Raw genomic sequence first — 22004 nt, forward strand, 5'->3', positions numbered from 1 at the left:
AGGGATTCCCTTCCTGTTAGTGGAAGGGAATTTGCCAGCTTAAGATAAAATTACAGGCTCTGTTCCTTCTAGATGTTTGCCCATCTTTACCCAGCTGCTGCATTTTAATTTTCCAAGTCCCCATCCATTCCTTAAACTAAGGCATGAACAGTAGTTTAGCTCTGTGTGTTGGGGCACATACCAGGACTGCTGTAGATAGCTCAATATAGATACAGTCAGCCTGGTAACTTATCTGCAAGAATCAGGCAGCTACACTGGACTCACTTCACTCAGCCTTCTCCCTGTACCTATTTTACTTTGTTTTCTGGACAACTAACACAACAAAGTCAGCCTGCATCTGCAAAGCCTGAAATGCTAAACTCCTCTTTGAAGATATAACTTATATAGGAAGGCTGGAAATCCAAATTAGGAAAGAAAAGAGCCTCCAGGGCTTCTTTATGAAGACTGTCCTAGTCTTCATAAAGCATAGGCCCTTGCTGGGAAGGTTGCTGAATAACTCTAGCTATCACTGTGAGTCATCCAGAGGGGAAAAAAAGGGATTTGCTTTTGACCCCAGCAGCATGAGGCTTCCAAGCTACACATTCTTGGAAGTTAGAAAACTTTCTGAAGCTGCCACTGTATTACCTCCACAAGGAGAAACCAGGGCTGTAGTTTCTATCTGCTGCTTAATCCTACTGAATTTTTAGGAGAGAAGATGACAGAAATGGGCATAGAAATGCAGCTGATGAAGAAGCAGAGCCATCTGGAGTGGAAGAAACTACTACATTCCTTTTGCTTTGAGAAAACTTTTACAAATTGAGTGTGTTTTCAAAGTCTTTTCTAAACTTGCTTTCACTGCCTTTATTTGTATACTGTCCTTTATTGATACAATTCTCATTATCTATGTCCTTCCCAGGCTTTGAATAAGATTCATAAGCACTAGTTCCTCTGCCTGTTAAGAGAAAATGTTCCTAGGGATTTTTTTCTCTCTAGTTGCTCCAAGATTTGTTTTGGTTTTGCATTTTATTCATTCATTTTTTGCCCAGAGTCTCTTTTGTGAAGTATATATTCCTTTCCATATATACATTACCTTTGGCCTTCCTGTCCTCCCCTTATGAATCTCTTCCTGTTCTTTGCATGCTCTGTCCTCCTCCTCCATCCTTCTTACAGCTGCTCTCCTCCTGTTTCAGTTCAGTTGTCAAATAGACTAGCCCTGTCTTCTCTCCCCCTGGCAGGCTTCCCTTTGAAGCTCTGTAGCCCTGCTCTAAATCTGTCCAGCTGGCCTCAGCCATTGTCTGCAATACAGGAAGATGCTGTGCAACTGTACTTCAACAGCTCTTTTGGCCTGAAGTTTGGAAAATAGTTTAGTCAAGTTGCACCACTTAAAACACAGATATATGATTGAGGTTTTTGGGGAGCTAGAGAAGTACAGGGTTCTTTTCATATGGGTGAGACCTCAGTGTCAGTTGTTCTTTTGACAGAGAAGAACCCCATCTATATGTGAATCAAATAATGATTGGCAATCAGAGACTAACTGGGAAACATATGTAACTCCTGCCCAAATCTACTTTGAAATGAAATGTAAGAAGCTGCAGCAGGTGGGAAGGATGGTAAAGAAAAATAATATCAAGAAACTGTACTTTTTTTCTGTAGTGTAGAGTACTTAGATTTTGGTGAGGGATTGACAAGAGACTTTTACTCAAAGTAGCTTATGAAATTTTGCCTATGATTTTAGGCTAGAAAAGAAAAATTTGGCCTGTAAGGAGGATGAAAATGTCCCACTGATGTTTGTGGAGTGTTGTGCTGCAAAGAGCGACAGTAGAGAAAGCACACCTCTCTTACCGCAGCTGAAAGAACTGGACAAAGGCCCAAATTAGTCAGTGGCAACGGCAGCAATGACATGAGAATCATCTCCTCACCCAGGTCCTACCTGTCAGCCATTAGGTCATATTTTCTTTCCATTCTACAGAACAGTGATGCACATTACAAATGCTGAGAAGTTGTATCTTCAAATCAGAAGCTGGCAAAGTAAATGTTTTGTTTCAAACCAATATTTGTGCATGTTTTAATGTTGGGGGATTAATTTGTCAATAACATTGTTTTATTTTAACCAGTCTTTGTATGAGCATTTAGAAATTATTAGAATCATAGAATCAACTAGGTTGGAAAAGACGTTTAAGATAACTCCAACCATTATCGCAGAACTGCCAAGACCACCTCTAAAGCATATCACTGAGGGCCTCATCTACACAGTTTTTAACACTTCCAGGGACAGTGATTTCACTGCTTTCCTGAAAAGGCTGTTCCAATACATTATTCCCTTCTCTGTGAAGAAATTTTTCCTAATATCCAGTCTGAACCTTGGCTTGTTATTATTGGCTTGCTATAGCTCTTACTATAGCTTTGCTGTGATGAAAAGAAAAATACAGACAGCAACCTTAAAAAGACCAGGGTGAGGTGGTAATAGTGGGGAGAGATTTAGGCGTTGTTTTAATTTTTCACTAGCTAGCTTAAACTTGTCCATTTCTACTCACGGCCTGCTTGGCAGAAAATAAACCTGTTTTCTATATCCAAGTAACACTCTCCTTCATCTTCAAAAATCCACTGATTGAACTGAGATTAAAGTATAAGCTTTCTTGTGGTTGAGGATTGTTGGCCAAGCTACAGGAGAGCAGAGCTGAAACCCTGATTTGTACATATCTGGTAGGACAAGTCTTTGTTCTTTGATTCATTACAAGAAACACTTGTAGAGTGTGTGTGTCGGCTCCAGATTGACAGCTTTGCCTTGTACCACACATGGGGAAATGTGTGGAGGGCTGGAGTTCCATAAGGGAAAAGGTTTAGGATATGAGAGCAGCAAAACTTCAAACCATCTAGAGCGGAGCCCTGCTCAGGATTTGGTTGTGAATCTAGCATCTGTGTCTCACATCCTCCAGACACACGTGCACTTTTCAGTGGCTATGAGTGACAGGATCTTATTTTACATCCCAATTGAGCAGTAATAACTCTAAAAAATTTACTAACAGCAATACTTAACAGTTTCTTGCAGCACTTTCAAGGCTTCTCTGTCAATTACAGATCCACCCTGATCTTTGGTTGTAATAGCTGGCCCAACTAAACCATTATATAGCTGCCAGATGAGGCAGATGACTTAATGTGTCAGAGCAGTGTTCTGGCTGTAGTACTATACTGGCATAGCATGCAAGGCACTTAGCTGTAGCAGCTCAAAGTCATGACACCGTTAGCACTTACAGCAATAGAAAATGCCAGCTTTGATGAGGAAATCATTATAGGAAATTTTTCAAGTCAACGATAGGTTCAGAATTTCAATCACAGAAGTTTGAAAGATGTGTCAGGCAATTTCTACATGTAGCTATTGATACTGTAACCAGTTTCATTCCTGAGTAATTTCACAGAATTCAGACTGTAGTTCTAACCTGATTCTTCCTAATATCTCTGCATTCTCGCTGGTTCCAGACCACTTGTTTTGTCATGTTTTCATAGAAAATGCAGTAATAATATTTCACATGCTTTTGTGTACAAGTAGTGTTAACTGAACTACATTTTGATTTAATTTACAATAAGGGTTAATAAAGTTGTACTGTTACTTCTTTTTGAGTTTGAATTCTTGTAGTAGTAGTGATATTTGGTGTTTAAGAGCTCTTAGTTACTGTAGTTTTAGGTATTTATAAGGGTGTAAAGTTCTGCCACAGCAACAGGCAGTGTGGCTATTTCTGGCCTGTATGGTCTTTAAAAAAAATACTTGGGCTGATATCCCAGAAATCCTGTCTACTACAAACCAAACTAGCACTATACAGCAGTCAGCCATGCTTGTGTCTGTTAAAGGCATACCTTGGTTAGCACAAGAGAGGTTTGCTTTGTCCTCTTTTTGTGGTTTAAGTGCCAAACCCAGGGCACCTCTGTTACTGATGTGCTCACAACTGCAACTGCAGTGGCAATATTTAATTTTCCATCATGGACTAAGGCTTCTAAATCTGAAGTGGAGAAGCTCACTTTAACGGATGGGTGGATAGATGCATGGGGTAATAAAAACACCAACTAGACAGCATTCTTCAGTTTTGAGGAGTTAACGGGATGGACAGAGTCTTCACACCAGCCTGGATCTGGGGACTGAGAAAACCCCAGCCTCATGCAGAAAGGTTTTTCCTATGTCCCTTGATGGCTTCAGTGCTTGTGGATGGGCAGGTGTTTTGTGACCTTCCCTTGTAGGCACCTACAGCAGAACCAGCATATGCAGTGGCTTTGTGGTCCTGCAGAATGATGCCCCTGCTCACATGAACACGCATGCCTACAGCAGGGTGCTGCAAGAGGCTGCATGGTTCCTTCATCCCAAAATATGAGAGCTCCTTTGAAACACCTCAAGAATGGCACTCACTGAGTTGTTCAGTTTTTGAATGTTCATGTCAAAATGTGATCCTTTTAGGTACAATGAAATGTTTGTATGCCTTTTTTTTTTTGTTCAGTGATAACATCATCATTTGATGACAAAATATTTATGAAATGTGAATGATGATAGTTTGTGGTTGAAAGACATTTTATGAGCTGTATCAGTACGAGAATTTTCTGAAGTGTATCATATACCTCTGGATAAAGCACTAGATAATATTTCATTTCTTAGTGTTATAGATAGATATAGTGGGAATGAGAGAGTCCCCCAGTGAAGTAGGCTTAATTTTTTTGTAAATTACTTACTAATCAGTTTTATATTTTTAGCTGTATGTCACTAGCATTTAATTGCTCAGCAAAGGGAGGAGGAAGAGTCAAGTCTCATGAGCAGGAACAGAACTTGTGCAGCGTGCTATTGCAATTTCCATTTCCCTGCAGCAAGCAATAGCTTGCTCTTTTTTTTTTTTACTCCTTTTTGAAATAATTTCTATAAATAACTTCTGGTTCAACCTCCTGGATATAGGTTACGAGTAGATTTAGTTATTGCACTTGTGCAGGATAGCGATGTAACACAGCACCATGTGTAGGTTCCTGAGGTAACTCTAGACCCAGAGGTGATAAAAGTGCATCATGTTTGTGGATTCACTGAGCCTCTTAAACCCCCGGAGGGGCCAAGTGTGGCTGTGCTCTTTCCCCAGCTCCAGCTGCCACCAGCATCTTATTTCCCTGGGCATAGGTAACCCTGTTAAACACTTTTTGTATCATACCCAGTTTGTTACTGTTTATAGCTTTAAAGACTCTGAAATTGAAATTAAAGCTGAATTTTTCCTCTATTTTTTTAAATCCTTTTTTTTTCTTAAAAATCTTCTTGGAAAGTTGCTTTTTGAGAATGGAGGGTGGATTTCATTGCTTTACCAAAAATAAGAGAAATATGAACATGCATAATAGAAATTGGAAAGGGTTATGCTTTGAAGCAGTGGGTAGAGCTGTTGAGTAGGTGCCTCTTGCTTTTCCACTTAAAATCTACCTTGCTTAGGGCAAGTTCTGAGCTCTCGATAATAGCCATTTGTTTAGGTTTAACGGAGGTTTGTAGGTTGTGGAATGACAGAATAATTCAGGTTGTAGATCTCTAGCTGAGCCTTCTTCTCAAACAGGATCAGGCATGAGGTCAGACTGGGTTGTAACAGGCTTGATCATTCGAGTCTTGAAAACATCCAAGGGCAGAGATGGTACTACTTACCTGGGCAGCCTATTATGCTGCCCTCACTGGCCTCCTGGAGGACGGAAATACTTAGTTCTTCACTGAGCAAGGTTGGGAAGGGTTTCCAGTAGCTTTTACCCTGGCTGCTGCTGTATTGGAGCCAGAACTGGGGCTGAAGGAGGAATTTTCTTTAGTTGCAGCGTTCTTCTGCGGGGGCTTCCAGTGAGAAAGCTCTCACTGAAACAGGCTGGTATCAAGATGGGCTGGGAAGGGCAAGGTGGGTTATACAGGAGAAAAGAGCCACAGAATGCCAAGAGGCAAATCTCTGGGGCACAGGACTCAGAGTCTCTGAAGCATTTCTCTGGGACCTATTCTTTAGCCTGTGTCTCATCTCCAGTTATCATTCCTCTTTGGAGCATGTTACACATGGCAGGGATGCTTCATGCCTTGTTTGCTCTTGGTACAGGCATGCTTACAGGTGGAGGAAGTCCTCAGACTTTCCATGCTGCCTTTTTGGAGCACATATTTCACTGTCTGCCTTGTCAACCTTGAGATACACTTTTAGGCAGGTGCAGGGATGTCCCTGCTCCTTGCACGGGGCAGAGGTGAGGGTGGGCAGAGGTGAGGGTGCAGTGGGAAGCTCCAGGCAGTAGGGAGGATGGTGGGCAGCCAGCCCCAGCAGTGGAGGAGATGCACTGCCACCTGTAGAGCCTCACGGCTGTGATCTGGCGCCTGTCCTGCTGTGAGGTGGCGGCACAAACCTTGGCAGGACTCCTGTTCCTGGCACTGCTCACTGCTTGCTGGGCTTGCCCAGGTCACTGCCCCTGGCCGCAGCCCCACATCAGTTGCCACCATTTCCTCACAGTCCATCTTCCCAGACATGTCCCCTGACCCTCTCTCCAGAGTATGCCTCCCTCCAGAGAGGAGAGGCAGGGATTGCTGAGCTCTGCCAAGACCAAAGCTCTCTGGAGCCAAAGTGTGTCCACAGGCATTGTCCTGTTGGTACTCCCAGCAGACATCCACATTGACTGAGCTGTGAGAGCCTGGGCCTGCTTCCCCTGAGGCACGAGTAAATGAGGGACTGTAGGCTCATGTGGGTCTGCAGGGATGGGAAATAAGATCCATGCAGAAGGTGGAGGTCTGAATCCGCCCCCCAGAAAAGAGAATTTCATCAGGTTTCCTCCCTTGCAGCTTTAAATAAGATGGAGAGGTGGGAGGAGGACAGGACAGGAAAGCGAGTCTACAATAGACTGCTTCTGAAATAGGTTACTCTTGATTTCTAAAAGTAGTTTGGTTTTTTTTTGTTTTCCTCTGTTGACTGTGCCATTTTCTAGATCTCTCATGCATTAGCAGCACTGTGCTGTGGCTGATGGGTTTGCTGCAGATTTTTCTTGATTTGCCTGCTGGGAAAGCGGATGTATGGTGAAAGCTGCTAAATAGATCAGCTGAAGTGGTACACTTGTTTTGACAGTGTGGTTTTAGCTCTGGAACAGCCTTGCGCTGGGTCAGGAAGCTGGCTTTTCAAAGGCATTTGTATTATTGGCTTGATATGGTCTCACCGTATTTTTTCAGTCCTCTCTTAACAGTATTTCAAGTATGTCATTACCTTTAATACTGACTATGGCTTTCCCCTTCAGATAACAGATTGTTTAGACAACCATGAAATAAAGGAAATATTTAATTACTTTTCCACTTTTCAAACCCTAGTATGTGCTATGTATTCACTAATGCATACATTTTTGTCTCATTCTGGAAGAGGAAATTAGGGGTGAAATGTATGCTTATCTCCAGCTAACACAATCCAAGATATCCTACAGTTTTAAAAGCCTGTAGGAGCTATTCCAAACCAACCACATTAATGGCAGCTGATGAGCTGTTTGAAAAGATTAAAGCCCAGTGATTCAGCACCCAAGCGGTACATACTGCTCCGAAATGTGCTCCCCAGCTCCCTGCTGAGCTCTAAACCAGTCTGGCTAAAATACATCGCAAAGAAGCAGCAAGTACTGCCTTGAGGAATTAACACTTATTTCCAGTATACTCACTATGTTTCTACTGTACTGTTCTCTGCAGTCCTCCCCGGTGGAAGGAGCCCCAGCCGCCAGCCTGCTGGTTGAGGCCAGCCCTGGAAGTGCAGGACCCGGGAGCCTGGCGTGCCCATCCCCAGGTACGTGATAGCTGCTGCCCTTGCCCCTGCCCTTGCCTACTAATACGGGTGAGGTCAGGCCCATGCCGTGGCACAGTCTGATAAGTGCATCTGCAGCAGCACCAAGTGTTTGTTAGAAAATGCAAAAGTTGTCAGAAATCTCAACATAAGAAATAAAATTTTATTGTAAGAACGATTGTTCACTGCAACAACCTCCTGAGGGACGTGGTAGAGTCCCATGATAGAGGTTTTCAAGATGCAACTGAATAGGGTGCTAAGCAGTCTCATCTAGGCTCCCTTTCCCCTGAAAGTTGGGACTGGGTGACCTTTCAATGTTCCTTCCAGCCTGGGCTGCTCTGTCATTCCAGGGCTGAAATAACACACCTCATTGCATATTGTTTGGGACAAACGTTGTCTGCTTTGCTGTTTGTGTGAGTGGGAAGCTGGTGCTGCAGCATGCTGTAACCAGAAAGCAGTCATGGCAGAAACTATCAGTCAGTAATAGCTTCTGTTTAACATTTCCCCCCTCTTCCCCCAAGGCATTAAGAAATGTAGAAGGAGAATAAGAAGAGGCATTTCAATCCTCAGAGGGGCTTTAAATGGACAGTATTGAGCACACTCCTGATTTTCTGCTTTAAAGCCTTTATGCATGATTCCTAATCTGGTGAAAGGAATTTGCTGGTAAAATCTGAAGCTGTTTTCCTCAAAAGAGTTTGTCTGAAATGCTACCCTTAAGTAGACATTTATCTACCCCCTGCTATCATACTAAGTTCATGGTCTTTTTTTGTTTTTCATTTTTTAAAATGAGTCTACCAAAGTTCAGCTTGGTATGGGTAAGTAAGAAATACTATTTGAAATAGGTATTTAAATGAGATCTCTGGCTGTAATTGATACATAAGTATAATGCTCCTATTTGTTGAGAATAAATGTGACTTAAACAATTGAGCTTTGCCTTCACACATCAATGGGGTACCATTCCCCCAATATTAGAATGATATCCAGCCTTCTCTTGATGTGCTGTAAACACTGAAGGGCTCTTAGCAAGGGCTCGTTAGCTGACTTAATTACTTTGGCTCTAGATGCCAAAACACAGAGGTTAACAGTCTTGATTTGCACCTGGCAGGTAATGTAGAAGCTGCAATCTTGTGGTGAACCAACCAAATTCTCCTCTCAAGAGTCAGCAGTGATGAGCTGGTGATATGTGTCTACAGACCACAAAGGTGCCTTGTGTCAGCCTCCACACCTGTGAGAAATGCTAAATATTGAGTACTGGTAGTAAAGCTTAATACTGGCTGGCAAGGAAAACTGAGATAGAATTGCAAAAATTGAAATGGTAAAGGAACATGGGTTTTCATTATGTCTGCTTTGGAGAGATAGATATGGTCCAAACTGTGACCTTCTTGTAGAATAAGCATTCTCCTCTGTTGTTCAGTAAAAGCCAAATACTTCCATGCTGTGATCCCTGTGCCACTAATGGTGTGGGAACTGCTCCAAAGCAGTGCACATCTGCCCAGCAGCAGGCACAGCTCTTGTCTCTGCTTGTGTGCAGGTTCTTAGTGATGCCTTGGGGTACATCTCTTTCTTAGCTCACCCTCCCAGCCTGTCAAAGAGGTACATTCAGAAGCTGCCACTGCTGCCATGGTTAGAGAGGAGACAGGATCTGAAGCTGAGATTCTGCTATATAGGAGGTTAGAAAGATGCCTGGGTTCATGTGTACTGCCTGGGATGCTGGCAGCTGGTCTGCTTCCAGTGGTGGTATCAGCTGATAGTAGTTTAGCTGTAAGTCCTCATCTGTAGGCCATTGTGCTTCTGGTCCCTTCTGTAAACCAGCATCAACCTGTTGGGTTTTTTTAAGAACTGAATGACAACTAGATTATTCCAGTCCCAGGCTTCCTGTTAGCAGAGTTTGTTATCTGATGCTTGACTGGTGTGGTTTAGTGAAAATAGGCAAACTGAAATATCCTCCAGTGCTGACAAGTGAGACCATGCTGACTGTGGTATAGTTACATGTCTGGGTAACATCTTAGGATAGGATTCATCACACAACTTCAGTAAAGAGAACTCTACTTCAATAGGCACATTTTAGATTACAGCTCATCTCAGCCAAAGAGGACTGTCTGAAATAGTTTGCATGACTCTTCCTCAAGAAAAGCCTCTCTGTTGACCATGAAAGGGTGTCCCATGATGCCCAAGTCAAGTGTAAGCACCTAGGTTTTGTCAGGTGAATTTCACTTTTACAGTCTTGTCTGCTCTGAGAGATTAATTTTGCTTGTGTCTAAGAAAGAAGATTATTTTTTCAAAGTGTTCAGTAAATGGGCTCACAGTATATCCAGTGAGAAATCGGATTGTAAGAAATATTTCTACATTTTATTTGAAAAAAAATATCGTAGCCTCACAATATTATCTCTTGAATGTGTGGCTTAGTTTTAGATCAAAAGCAATTCAAGTCAACTGCAGCTTGTGCCAGCCCTGTTGTGAAGAGATTAGAATTTCTTCCCAGTCCTGCCCCTTCAGAGGAAGCTGCTTCAAGTGAGGAAAATGTGAAGAAACCTGAAATGGAGCAGCAGAAGGAAGCAGAACTCCCTGCTACACCAGAGGTACGTGTGGTCAAGAAAAAGGGGCAGTGGAAAACAAAACAAAAAAAAAAAAAAAAAGAAAAACCAAAAAGAAGGAAATTCTCACACAGAAATATTTATTGTGCAAGTTGGTATTTTTCTTTATATAATGTCACTTCAGGAGTTCATTCGAAACAGTCTGCCAGGGTATGATCCTGGAGGATAGCTTCTGTTCTAAATTCTATGGTCATCAGAAAGTTCCCCCTCCAAAGGAACTCCCCAGTGTCAGCTTGTAGCATTTGAACCTGTAAATTGACAGAAGAAACAAGAATTTGACCTGCAAACCCCAGTCCCACCACGTGTCAGAGAGGGCCAAGTATCCAGAAGGTATAGACAGTGGACCTTACCCTCTTAGTCCTTTTGAGGTGCTAAAGAAGTGCAGGCTGTGGCAGAGCTAGCAAATAGCCACAACCATGCTCCTCTGTCAGGTGAATTAGATGTTGGTCCTGGTTTAGAATTGACTTTGGTGTGCAACACAATGTGAATGACAACAACAAGCAGCTATCAATTGTTTCCAGGACTTCTGTAATGCAACTATATGGTGTAATTCTTGAGAAATAAGCTTCGTCTTTTGATGGTGTTGATTCAGAAAATAAGAAGAAAGGGATTAAATTAACCTTTGATTGAACCTGCTGATTTTAATGCTGTTTTCTGCTCCCAAATATCTGAACAGGTGATGAAACCAAAAGTGCTGGAACAAGAAGGGAGCGTAGTACTACCATTTTTAAAGAAACTACCTGAGACCAGCCAAGTTACTCTGCAGAATTCTGGTCTACAAGGTGAGCAAAAAGCATTTGAAGAACTCAGCTGGACAGTAACTGTATGCATGCATGTGGTGTTCAGGGAGAAGTGCCTAATCAATGACCTAGAAGGTTTTGGAGCTGAAATGGTATTTTCCAGTTGCATCTGACTGATATTGGTAGTGTGGCTTCTGTAATGCAAGACTCTTCTGACTGTTCCCCTTAAACACAACAGCAGAATAGTGACACAGCAGAGGGGAGGAGGGGGAGCCCTATTTTGAATTTACTTGGCCTAACAGTAAAAGCTGAGTTATGTCAATGAATATTACATTTTATTAGTACTGCTGCTCATAGATGAAAAAGGCTTAGTAATTGGCTTATGTCACAATAAAAATTTATAGAGATAAATGCTACACTCAGCTGCTTATGTGGAGTTCCTTTCCATAGATAAACAATACACATATCTGACCACATCCCTGAATTTGGCCTGTACCCATCATGAGTTCTTGTAAAGCAGAACTTCTTTTTTGCCTTCATCACAAACCTTTTCTTGAGACTGATAATGTTTAATAATTTGATATTATATTTATTTTAGAGATGCATATATGTAGGAGGTATTATGAAAGAAAGAGAGAGAAAAATCATCTGAAGTTTTCTTCCCCCACAGGATTTTTTAGGTTCATAGTTCATGTATAGGTTATATACCGATTATCCTGGTGTTTTCAAGATTAAAACTACTGAAGGTGATCCACTGTGAAAAAAAGAATTGTCTGAAAAGAAAGGGTCTGAAAAGAAATCACTTGTTTTAAGTCAGGAGGTGCTCCCCAAACAGGCTTGAAGAACAATATCGTCTTAGGCACGAATCAATCCAAACATCAAGTAAGAGATTGAAGGTCTCTTGCCTGATTTTCAGTGATGCTGCAAACCTTGGCTGCTCTCTAGTGTTCACAGCACATACAGCGCTGAAAATATCACACACCCCTTTAAAACTTGTATCTGCAGTAGGAATGAATGTGAGTACCATGAAAAGACTTGAATGGGTGGCCAACCTTGACTAGCATTAGTGTGCTAGAGCTCTCATGTAAGGTTAGGTGCCACGTTATAGAAGTGGCACTTTAATACAGGCAATCTGTGTGATCTGCAGCTCCGTTGTAAACGGCCCAAGTTACTGTAGTCAGAATCATAGAATCATAGAATAGTTAGGGTTAGAAAGGAACTTAGGGTCATCCAGTTCCAACCCCCCTGCCATAGACAGGAACATCTTCTGCTAGATCAGGTTGCCCAAGGCCCCATCCAGCCTGCCCTTGAGCACTCCCCCTCTCCAGCATCCCTGTAGGCCCCCTTCAGATACTGGAAGGCTGCTATGAGGTCTCCACGCAGCCTTCTCTTCTCCAGGCTCAACAGCCCCAGTTTCCTCAGCCTCTTCTGGCTGAGGTGGGTCTAAGAGTCCATCATCGCCTTTTGACCACACTGTATTTCTTGTTTTGTCCCGGTGCCGTTGCCTGCAGAGCCGCCCCGCGGGGCCGTGGTTCCACTTAGGGTTCGCAACAACTGGCGGCGCTCACAGTTTTTCTCACAGTCAGGTAAATGTGGCGCTAAGACCAGCTTGAGCCCTTCTGCTGCCTCCAGCCGTAGGTGTCTTCGGACGTGGGGCTGGGGTGAAAGCTGATGATCATGGGGACTTCTTCTACCTCTCGCTTTTGTAGAAAGTATCTATTCCTGGTGCACAGTTGACAAAGAGCTGTTGGGCTGCACATTGATGTGATGCTCTGGTTTCAGGCACCCAAATGAAATCACTTGCTATAAATAGCTTTTCCTTAATTTCTTTAAATCAACCTAATTTTCAGATATTTGGATAGAAAACGGCAATGGTTCTTTTTGTAACTGTGGCTCTTGAATAGTGTAGTCCCACCCTTTTAGCTTTGCTATGCTTTTTCCTTCCTTGCACTGAATCATGAAGGGAAAAGTAGATCAAGGTAGGTAACACTCAGTGTCCAAACACTCCTAACATCTGTGGGCAGAAGTAGATTGCATTAGCTAGTAGTACAGTAGAACCTGACGTTAGTTAGTATCGTGCTCCTCTAAACCCAGATAAAAAGTAGTTTTGTGGGTGATGGGTGTAATCTCTTTTTCTAGTTGATTTGCTTGTGATTCATCCTTGCATTTTGTTGTGAGAGCAAATAGGAAACTAACATGAAGCTTTTTTATACAGACACACACTGTAGCTTTAAATTCAGGCTAAGCATATTTTGCTATCTTAAATTTAACCTTTCCTCTTTGTATTTTGTTTTAATAGCTGATTCTGATAGTGGTGACAAATCAAATGTGAGTACCTCTTTTGCATCATTGTTTAGTTTAGAGACATGTGTTTAGCAAAAGTAAATTTTTTATATAAAATGTCTTGTGATATCCCCAAATCAGAATGATTTTTTTTTCTCATGTAAATGAGAGGTTAAAAATACAACCCAAATCAAGACATGATCTGAATCTGGAATTTGTGCATTCTCCTCTTATCTGGAGAGAGTGGTAGGTGTACAGTACTTGGCTGCTGGAGCCATTAAAGCTTCGTAATCTCAAAACAATATGTAACACTAAATTATCTACTCTGTTTTATAGAAAGCTGAGGAGACCACAATTCTACTGTAGCCTCAATGAAAAAAATCCTCACCACAAATGCTACTCTGAAGTACACAGTATTTCATATACTATTTGTCATATAAAAATAGACATCATCTCTTCCTATTAGATTTAAATACAGCTATTTAGTGGAAAGGGATATGACATCAAGTGTCTAAAACTGCACTTGATTATAAGAAATTTAAACATGTAGCATGTAAGGGGACCCTTAGTGAAGCCTGAGATTTTATTTCATTATAGACAAAAATTTAAAACAAGGCTATAGGCTCTTGTGCTGGCAGCCATATGAAATGAGAGAATAATTTTTACAATCACACATTGCTTTGCATGTTGTGCAAGTTAGATAGAAGCAAAATAGGTATTTTCTTTAAATTTGAGTACCTGCAGGAATCTCTGTTAAGAACCGCTTAGAAGTTTCTTTCAGATCTTTTTCCTTTTTTTCTCTTCAGTTGAAGTTTCTCAAGCTTTTCTTTGCAAACCAAATTATTATTTTATCATCTGGACACCTGTGGGCAATCCCAAGTGTCAGTGACACTAAGAATATTTTCTACTAACTGAGAGAACCATTATGTAGTTCTCAGTTTCCCATTCTAACATCATTGCCAGGGGTAGGCAAGGGAAGTGCAGCTTTCTCTGGTAGCCTTGTGAAATGCAGTGTCAAAGTGTAATGGCTTGTGTTTTCTCCACTCAAGCGTTTAAATTTTTGGTCCTGGGATCCAGAAGAAGAGCGAAAGCGCCAGGAAAGGTGGCAGCATGAGCAAGAACGTTTGCTTCAGGTAGGAAAGAAACTCCATATATTCCACTGTGGTTCAGCTGTTGAATTGTACTTTTGGACGAAAGTTGGGAAATTCATGTAATGTTTTCCACATCCTCTGTGGAAACTGAACAAATTTTGTGGCAGATGAGTGATAAAATGAGCATGCATGCATGTTGTCTGTGGTTTGGACACTCTTAGGTCTCCCTTTCCCACTTCCATGGAAAGACCAAAAGGACTTTAGTTCTGCATTTCAGCACGGAGTTACATCAAATGTTGATCTCAACTATATTTAAAATATATTGAGCATAGACTGCAAGACTCTTCATTAATTTGAAACCTCTTTCTCAAGACTGGCAATTTTTTGACCCTGACACCTATGCAACTTGTCTTTAAAATTATTGTCTTCATAGTTTTTTGTAGACTGCTGTTTTGTTCACAGGTTCTTCTTGGAAAACACCAAGCTAAATTCAGATACAAAGGGTTTGGGTTATTTTTGTGAGAGGGGGAAGCCTCCTCAAAACAAACACTGGTTTTGCTTAGTGGTAGAGTAAGCTGTAAGAGCTCTGGCTTTGTGTCCTAGTTGGAAGAAATGCAGTGGCCCCAAGAACTTGTATTTCTCTGCTGGTCAATAGTATCTTTTGAAACTGTGATTAGGTTTGGTCCCAAGTAAATCATATCTTTCCTCCATGTAACAGAAGAGCAAACAACTGCCAAATGATGGAGAATATAAAATGGAATCTTTTATCTTCTAAGAATTACTCTGTGTGTCTTTACTGCTTTCCTGAGATTATTTGTTTTTAGCTAATATGATTGTTTTCTCTTAAAATGGTGTAAAATTCACATAATTATTTTTCTGGTACACGTGGGTGTTCTCTCAATAGTAAACACATCTCCTCTGGATTAGGCAGAAGTGGTTTCTGATTTGCACAGACGTTGGAACTGCTGTAAAAGGGATATGGAAGTCAGTGTTCTTCCCCATATTCAAACCAGTTCTGTCAAACAATTTTAAAGATGTCTTTGACATCATTTTTTCATAGAGAACTGTGTGAAAAGAATTCTCAGGAAATAATTCCATCAAGGAGAAAAACAAGCTACTTGGATAATTATAAGCTTACCCTCTTCAGACCTTTACACATTATTCATTCATCTTTTAGACTTGCACAGGTGTTCATCATTCATGAAATTGTACTGGTATCCCTCTTAAATTAGTACCAGTATCTGCAAAATCTGCTTGTTTATATGCTACTTTGCTGAAGTTTTTAGTGTAAAATCCATGCCTACATATTTTGGGGAGTGTTTTGGAACTCTTAATACTGTATAATAAGGAATTATTGAAATTGTTGAGCATAAATTTCATATCCGACCAAAGATTTAAAGACTTCTAACAAATTAAACTTCTTCTGATATGTTAAAAGCTCCTTCTGGTTTGAAGCTAGAAACAAGTGGGGAGAGGAGGAAAAGAAGTTTTTTTGACACCCATGGATGTATCAAAGTTTTATCTCCCTGTTTCCTTCTATTTCTGATTAAATTGCTCTCAGTTTCATTTTCACTGTGGAGTACTACAGAATTTACTCCTAATACAGAATGTTACGAATTTACCTGTATTTGTATCCTCTTACAGGAGAAGTATCAGAAAGAGCAGGACAAGCTGAAAGAGGAATGGGAAAAGGCCCAGAGAGAAGTGGAAGAGGAGGAGCGGAAATACTATGAGGAGGTATAAGGCTCAAAGGAGCTTTGTTTATTGACGTATTTTGTACTTAAATACACCCACTTACATAACTAAAAGAATCCCATAGCTAGATTAATTAATGAAAAACCTTCTCAAGGCCGAATTCTCAGGATTGTTTCTCTTAAACACTACCATAGGTGCTGAGGGAAAATACTTAAATATTTAGACAGGTATCCTCAGAACCCCCGCATAGGTGGAGGTGTGTAATTGCTATGCGAGTCTGGGTGAGTCAGTATGGTTGTGTCTAGGCATGCTCAGGCTTCCCTCCGGAGACGGAGCTGTGTGCGTTCTGGCATAGCCTGGACTTGGTGGAACTCCAGATGAAATTGTTGTCTGCCTTGGGCTTCATCATGTAGATATTTTGTAACCTGAACCTGGTTTTTAAAAGAAAAAAAAAATCCACATGGAATGTTCAAAGCTTGCAATTCTAGAATATTAACAATACAGAAGATAGTGGGATTCTTCTGTTGTATGTGGGTCATTATTGCAGAAAACTGGGCAATATTAATAGACTCATAGAATCATAGAATAGTTAGGGTTGGAAAGGACCTTAAGATCATCTGGTTCCAACCCCCCTGCCATGGGCAGGGACACATCACACTAAACCATATCACCCAAGGCTTCAGTTGTGCATTATGCAAATTGATGTCTTATCATCCATGTTTGAGGTCTGTATTGTGATCTGAACAAGAAAATTCTTTCAGCTTTCAGAATAAGTTTCTCATGTGCCAAGTGTAATTTCATCCTTTTGTATGAAATCTAGTAGGCTGCTGTTACGAGAAACAGTGGTGCCTTCCCAAGTGGAACATTCTTTCCAGTTGGTAATAGTGAAAGGAAAGGGAGTGCAAAACCTTAAAGAATTAAAAACTGACATGTACTCTTGGCACCACAGGTCCTTACCTAGCCATCTAAATATTGCACATAGCCAAACTGTATGCTTCTGCTTCTCAAGCTCATAGTTGACATTCTGTATTTTTAACCCCACTCTCTCCTGATGCTCTTTTTTTAGGAACGTAAGATAATTGAGGACACTGTAGTTCCATTCATTGTTTCTTCAAACTCTGCTGATCTCCTCTCCTCTTGTTCCTCTACTACTGAAGGAAACAAGACACCGGTGAGTTTCTCGTGGAGTAGTAGGACAATCAGGACTAAGCAATCTTTAGTGCAAAGCTTTATTCTTCACTAAAGGCTAACAAAGTCTGTGAACAGCAAGAATATTCCCTGGATCTCTTCCATAACTAATGATACCTTAGAGTGCTCTAGCTTGTATGTTTTCACAACCAAAGAGCCATACTACCAAGCAAACTGCAACTATCCCATTCTGTACTAGAGCAAAGGGTGATACTTTCTCTTTGCAGCTGCTTCTGTTCTTTAACTGGTGCTGTGAAAAACAGCCACCTGTTTCTGTTTGGTTTAACTACCTTCTCAAAGCCAATAAAATCTGAAGGGGGCTGCCTGCATCCAAAATCTTAAGTGTAAGAGATGAGACTGAATCCTGCCTCCCCACTTTTTCTCCCCTCTCTCACCATCCCTCTTAAAAAGTAGCAAAACAGAGGGATGTTCACATTCTGATTATTTTATTTACTTATGCAGCACAAAATATTTGACTCAATGCATCTAGCATCTAGTTAAAGAAGTTTTCAATAGAGATCAGAAAATTACACCCCCGGTGAGATCAGTACAGTAAATGTGGGATTCCCAGACATGATTTTCTCCTGCCTAAGGCACCCACACCCAAGAAGTCATCTACCTTTCTCCATTCCACTTCAGGATTAGGAGTAAGGTACCATCTGGTTATCCTCTCACCCTTCCTGCCCCTCTCATCACTCATTCCTGTGCAGGGGCATCAGCCATGACCCATTTTTCACATGGCTGTGTGGCAGTAGCTTCTTGGGTGGAGATGATCATGCCACGTTCAGGGCAGTACCTGCACCCAAAAGTGAAGAATCTCATGTTGTGCCTTTCTCAAGATCCACCAGTCAGGTATGACACACTGCAGTACCATTATGGAAGCAGTACTAGCATTGTCATTTGAGGATGCTCAGTGCATGTGAGTAATACTTCGCCCCCTCAGGCAAAGGCTACAAGCTGAGGTCCCTCACAAAGTCCTCCCAAGTCCAATGGAAGGTGTCAAGACTCTCAAAGTCATTCAAGGATTTCTGCCAAAACTATGTCGTGAAGTTTTTTCTTGTCATCCTGAACACCATTCATAATTGATCTGTCCCTAACTTTTTTCTTTAATACTTAGTTTAGTCCAATTAGCTGATTGTTTCAGTTAAGTCATTGTTAAATCCTAAGTTAGCCTTACTACCGTCAAATGTTTCCACTGTATAATGTGAGATGTTCTTTATGATAATAAGGTGTGTCAACACAATATATGTGGGGACAGCCCATACTTTTCCCATGTGGGTACTGATGTCAAATTTAAGGGAAGCTACTTGTTCCCTCCCCTACTGTCTTCTAGAACTCAGCTGATTCAAACAACTCTCCAGAGGAAGCTACAAGACAGAAAAAGCTGCTCTGGGAGCAGGACAGTATGCCATCTCTGAAAAGCAAGGAAAATGAACTCTGGCAACAAAAGAGGAGGTATGGATCAAGCCTAAGTATTTCTTAGCCTGTGAAGCTTTGTGTTCATATATAGACTTCTGAGATGTTACATCTGCCTATGATTGATGCTGGAGCATCAGCATCTGGTGGCCTGGTGATAGGTATAATATGTCCCCTTCAATATTGACTTGGTGCTGTCTTACACATATTTGCAGAATATGTGCAGAACTAATTGAGCACATTAGAAGGCTTGCGCTTTGAGTATATGGCTTTGCCAAGAGGCTGTCATATCAACCGGATCAGAGCTTAGATAGCACAGACGTATCTGTATGTCACTGTGTGGTGTCTTGTGTACAAGGTTCACAAGCAATTCGGAGGAATAAGGTAGGTGCAGTAGGTGCTTTCATTGAGAGTTTGTTGGAGATTGCCTGGCTGTCTCAGAAGTGCTGTACACAAACTTGCCAGACAGTGTTCCAGGTCCTGGTCTTTGCCCAACTGCTAATAGCAACTTTCGCAAAGACGAGAATCATAGAATCAGAGAAGCATCTGATGATGGTGAACGCTGCATAAAGAACACTGAGAAAAGCTGTTTCTCTGGCAAAGAAGCCATTTTCCACAAATACAGAATGATTACTAGTACATCCCAGTGTATAAGGCAAGAAGGAAGACTTGGCATATGTGGAGACAAACTTGTTAATTCATTACATCTGGCCTTACACTTTGTCATTGCTGATACAACAAAAATCTTTTTGCAAAAAATAGACTGATATTCAAAAGTCTAATTCTGACATTATATACTAGGTGGATTTTTTTCCTGGCTTTATTTGTACAATGTGGCTCATTTTTATTGGCAGTGGAAATAAAGTGCTCACAGGACAGCCAGAGATGGGTATCTTGAAAGGAGGCGAACCAGAGCATCAGGTGCCGGTGATGGAGCGCAGCTCACCTGCCAGGCTGAATCTGCCGTTGACTCAGGGTGAGGGTCAGTAGTTTTCATATGCATGTGTTCTTTTCCAGAGAGAAATCTTTCAGAAATCTAACTTACAGAATTTTGGAAGTTGACAGGACGCATATATCTTAAAAATTTGAATGTCTGTTAGCAAAGATAAATATGTTAAGGTGAAATTTAAAACCTTGTTTTTATCAGAGATGGGTGTTCCAGTGGCATGTAGGAATATCATTTATAGGCCCACATGTTCACAGTAGTAGTTAAACATAGTTATCTTCCATCTTTCACACAATCTAATATAGATACAGGATTTATCTTGGGGCAGCATATTTATAACATTTATTTTGTGTTTTGATAGCTAATTCGATTCTTTATGTCCTTTTCAGTCCAGTGAAAATTACTACCTGTGATGTGTAACCTTTTCAAGCTAAGCCTAAAGTAGCGCCTGTCTCAATTTTGTCATTAGAATGTCTAATGACATTTAAAAGTAACAGATTTTTTTAAAGTTTCTGTAAGTATTGATGGTTTTTTGAATTAGGGATTTTCCCCAAAACATTGCTGTCAACAGGATCACCCTAAAAGAAGGCAAATTCATTAATCTAGCATCATTATCTAATGTAAGTGAACAGTGGAAAGTAGGTAGGACTGAAGACAGAAAGCAGATGTAGATTTTGAAATCTAATTTTTGTTTTCATGCTAGCATAAAAACTGATGATTTTTAAAAATGAAATGTGTATGGATAGAAAAGGTTTCAATGTTGTTTCTTGTTCCAGATGCATACCCAGTTTAACATTAGCAGGTTTGCCTTCCCTGCCTTGATTTTATTGTAATCTAAGTGCTTTGATAAAAGTTGCTTAAATGAAAAGAAGCAGAAGATACTGCCCAGCAATCCATCCTTGTGGTTTTGTAATACTGATTAAGCAAACTTAAAACAAAAAAAGGTTTGTCAGTTTTTAACTCCTCCTAATTAGGGGGTTTCTAGGTTGTCCTCAACAACACTGTCCCCTAAAAGTATTCTGACAGCTCCTTTCTAGCCCATTACAGCATCACATCCTCACTCTCTCCTTAAGTCCTTAAATAGTCAGGACTACAGTTTAATTGTCTTGATATCAAAAATAGGTAACAGCCCTTTCATAGGCCCCAGTAAAGTTTTTCTCCTCTAAACCAGCTGGTTGGTGCATAGCAGGGTGAGGGTCCTCCCCAGCCTGTGAGCCACGGAATTCATCTGAAAGGATCCAGCTGGTGTTCTCTGTCCCAAAGATGGGATGGTTGGCTGCCTGAGCATCACACAGATCATTGCATAGTGCTGGGAACCTGTTATTGTCACTGAGCCTTGCGCAACCATCTGTAACGCAGAAGGAAATTGCAAGGGAATTGCTGTTTGTCAGTCGGCTCTACAACATGTTCATCTTAATTCTTGCTACTGATAAGTTTAGATTTCCAGGCATCACTGAACTTTCAGTCTCTCCCGTGCTTCCTTCCTACAACAGAAATACTTTATTTTCCCAAGTGCTATTTGTGGACAGCTGTTTGACCTCTCCTTTTCCCCCTTCAGAAACTGAGATTCAGCAGAAGGGTAGGTCATGTTGTGAAGGTGGTGCAAGGGGATGCAGTTTCATAGAGGTTTTATGGAGCAGCAGAGCCTCTCTCTGACTTTGTGTGGGGTTTCTGAGAATTTATTTGTAAGTAACAGTATATCTCTTGTCTCCTTTATGGTGTGATATCTGTAAGTATTGAGAAAACTATATAGTCTCAATTATTGAGATTTCCCCACCTCCCATTGTAGATAACTCCTGGAATCAGCAGTTGCTGACAAAGCAGTCCCCGCATCGCGCAGAGGACATTCGGCAGAGACCATTCTTGGGCCAGAGTGCAGGACAACAGCTGAGCTCTGCAGGGGAATCGAGGAGGTGAGAACATAAAATAAAGGTTGTTGCAGAGACTGAGATGTTCTGCCTGCTCTGTGCTCCCTTATATTACAACTCAGCATTCTTTGTCAGTTAATTTTCATGGGTAGTCCTGCAGTGTGAAGACAACTTTGATTCCTGGCTTTCCCACCAAGACTGCTAATACTTAGCCACTTTGTTCCTCATTACAGATATCCCAGTAACTGATTTCCTGAGAGATCACAACACATGCTTGCTACTCTCTGCCTTCTTTCTCCTTAGCTCTTTAAACAGTCATCTCCATAAGTATTTGTGTTATTCATTTGTTTTAAGTGTCCAAGACAAACATTTACAGCTAGGAAGTGGCTAAATATCAGGGTGGGAACATCACGTGAAGTCTGCCTCTTTGAAGTT

General features: G+C 41.2%; 1 protein-coding gene across 4 annotated transcripts in view; it reads left to right on the top strand.

Annotated features, from left to right (window-relative positions):
• LIMCH1 (LIM and calponin homology domains 1) overlaps positions 1-22004 on the top strand; it is a 182399-nt gene that overhangs the window by 148245 nt on the left and 12150 nt on the right. For 3 of the 4 annotated variants that reach the window (XM_031048955.2, XM_031048952.2, XM_031048954.2), the window contains 10 exons: positions 7658-7751; positions 10155-10327; positions 11019-11124; positions 13382-13410; positions 14415-14498; positions 16101-16193; positions 17218-17322; positions 18673-18794; positions 19610-19737; positions 21491-21614. In XM_031048955.2, coding sequence (XP_030904815.1) covers positions 7658-7751; positions 10155-10327; positions 11019-11124; positions 13382-13410; positions 14415-14498; positions 16101-16193; positions 17218-17322; positions 18673-18794; positions 19610-19737; positions 21491-21614 — 1058 coding nt within the window. The remainder of the gene's footprint in view (positions 1-7657; positions 7752-10154; positions 10328-11018; positions 11125-13381; positions 13411-14414; positions 14499-16100; positions 16194-17217; positions 17323-18672; positions 18795-19609; positions 19738-21490; positions 21615-22004) is intronic. The other variant, XM_031048953.2, reaches the window with a different exon arrangement.

The sequence above is a fragment of the Melopsittacus undulatus genome, chromosome 7 (assembly GCF_012275295.1).
Source record: "Melopsittacus undulatus isolate bMelUnd1 chromosome 7, bMelUnd1.mat.Z, whole genome shotgun sequence".
NCBI classification, from domain to species: Eukaryota; Metazoa; Chordata; class Aves; order Psittaciformes; family Psittaculidae; genus Melopsittacus; species Melopsittacus undulatus.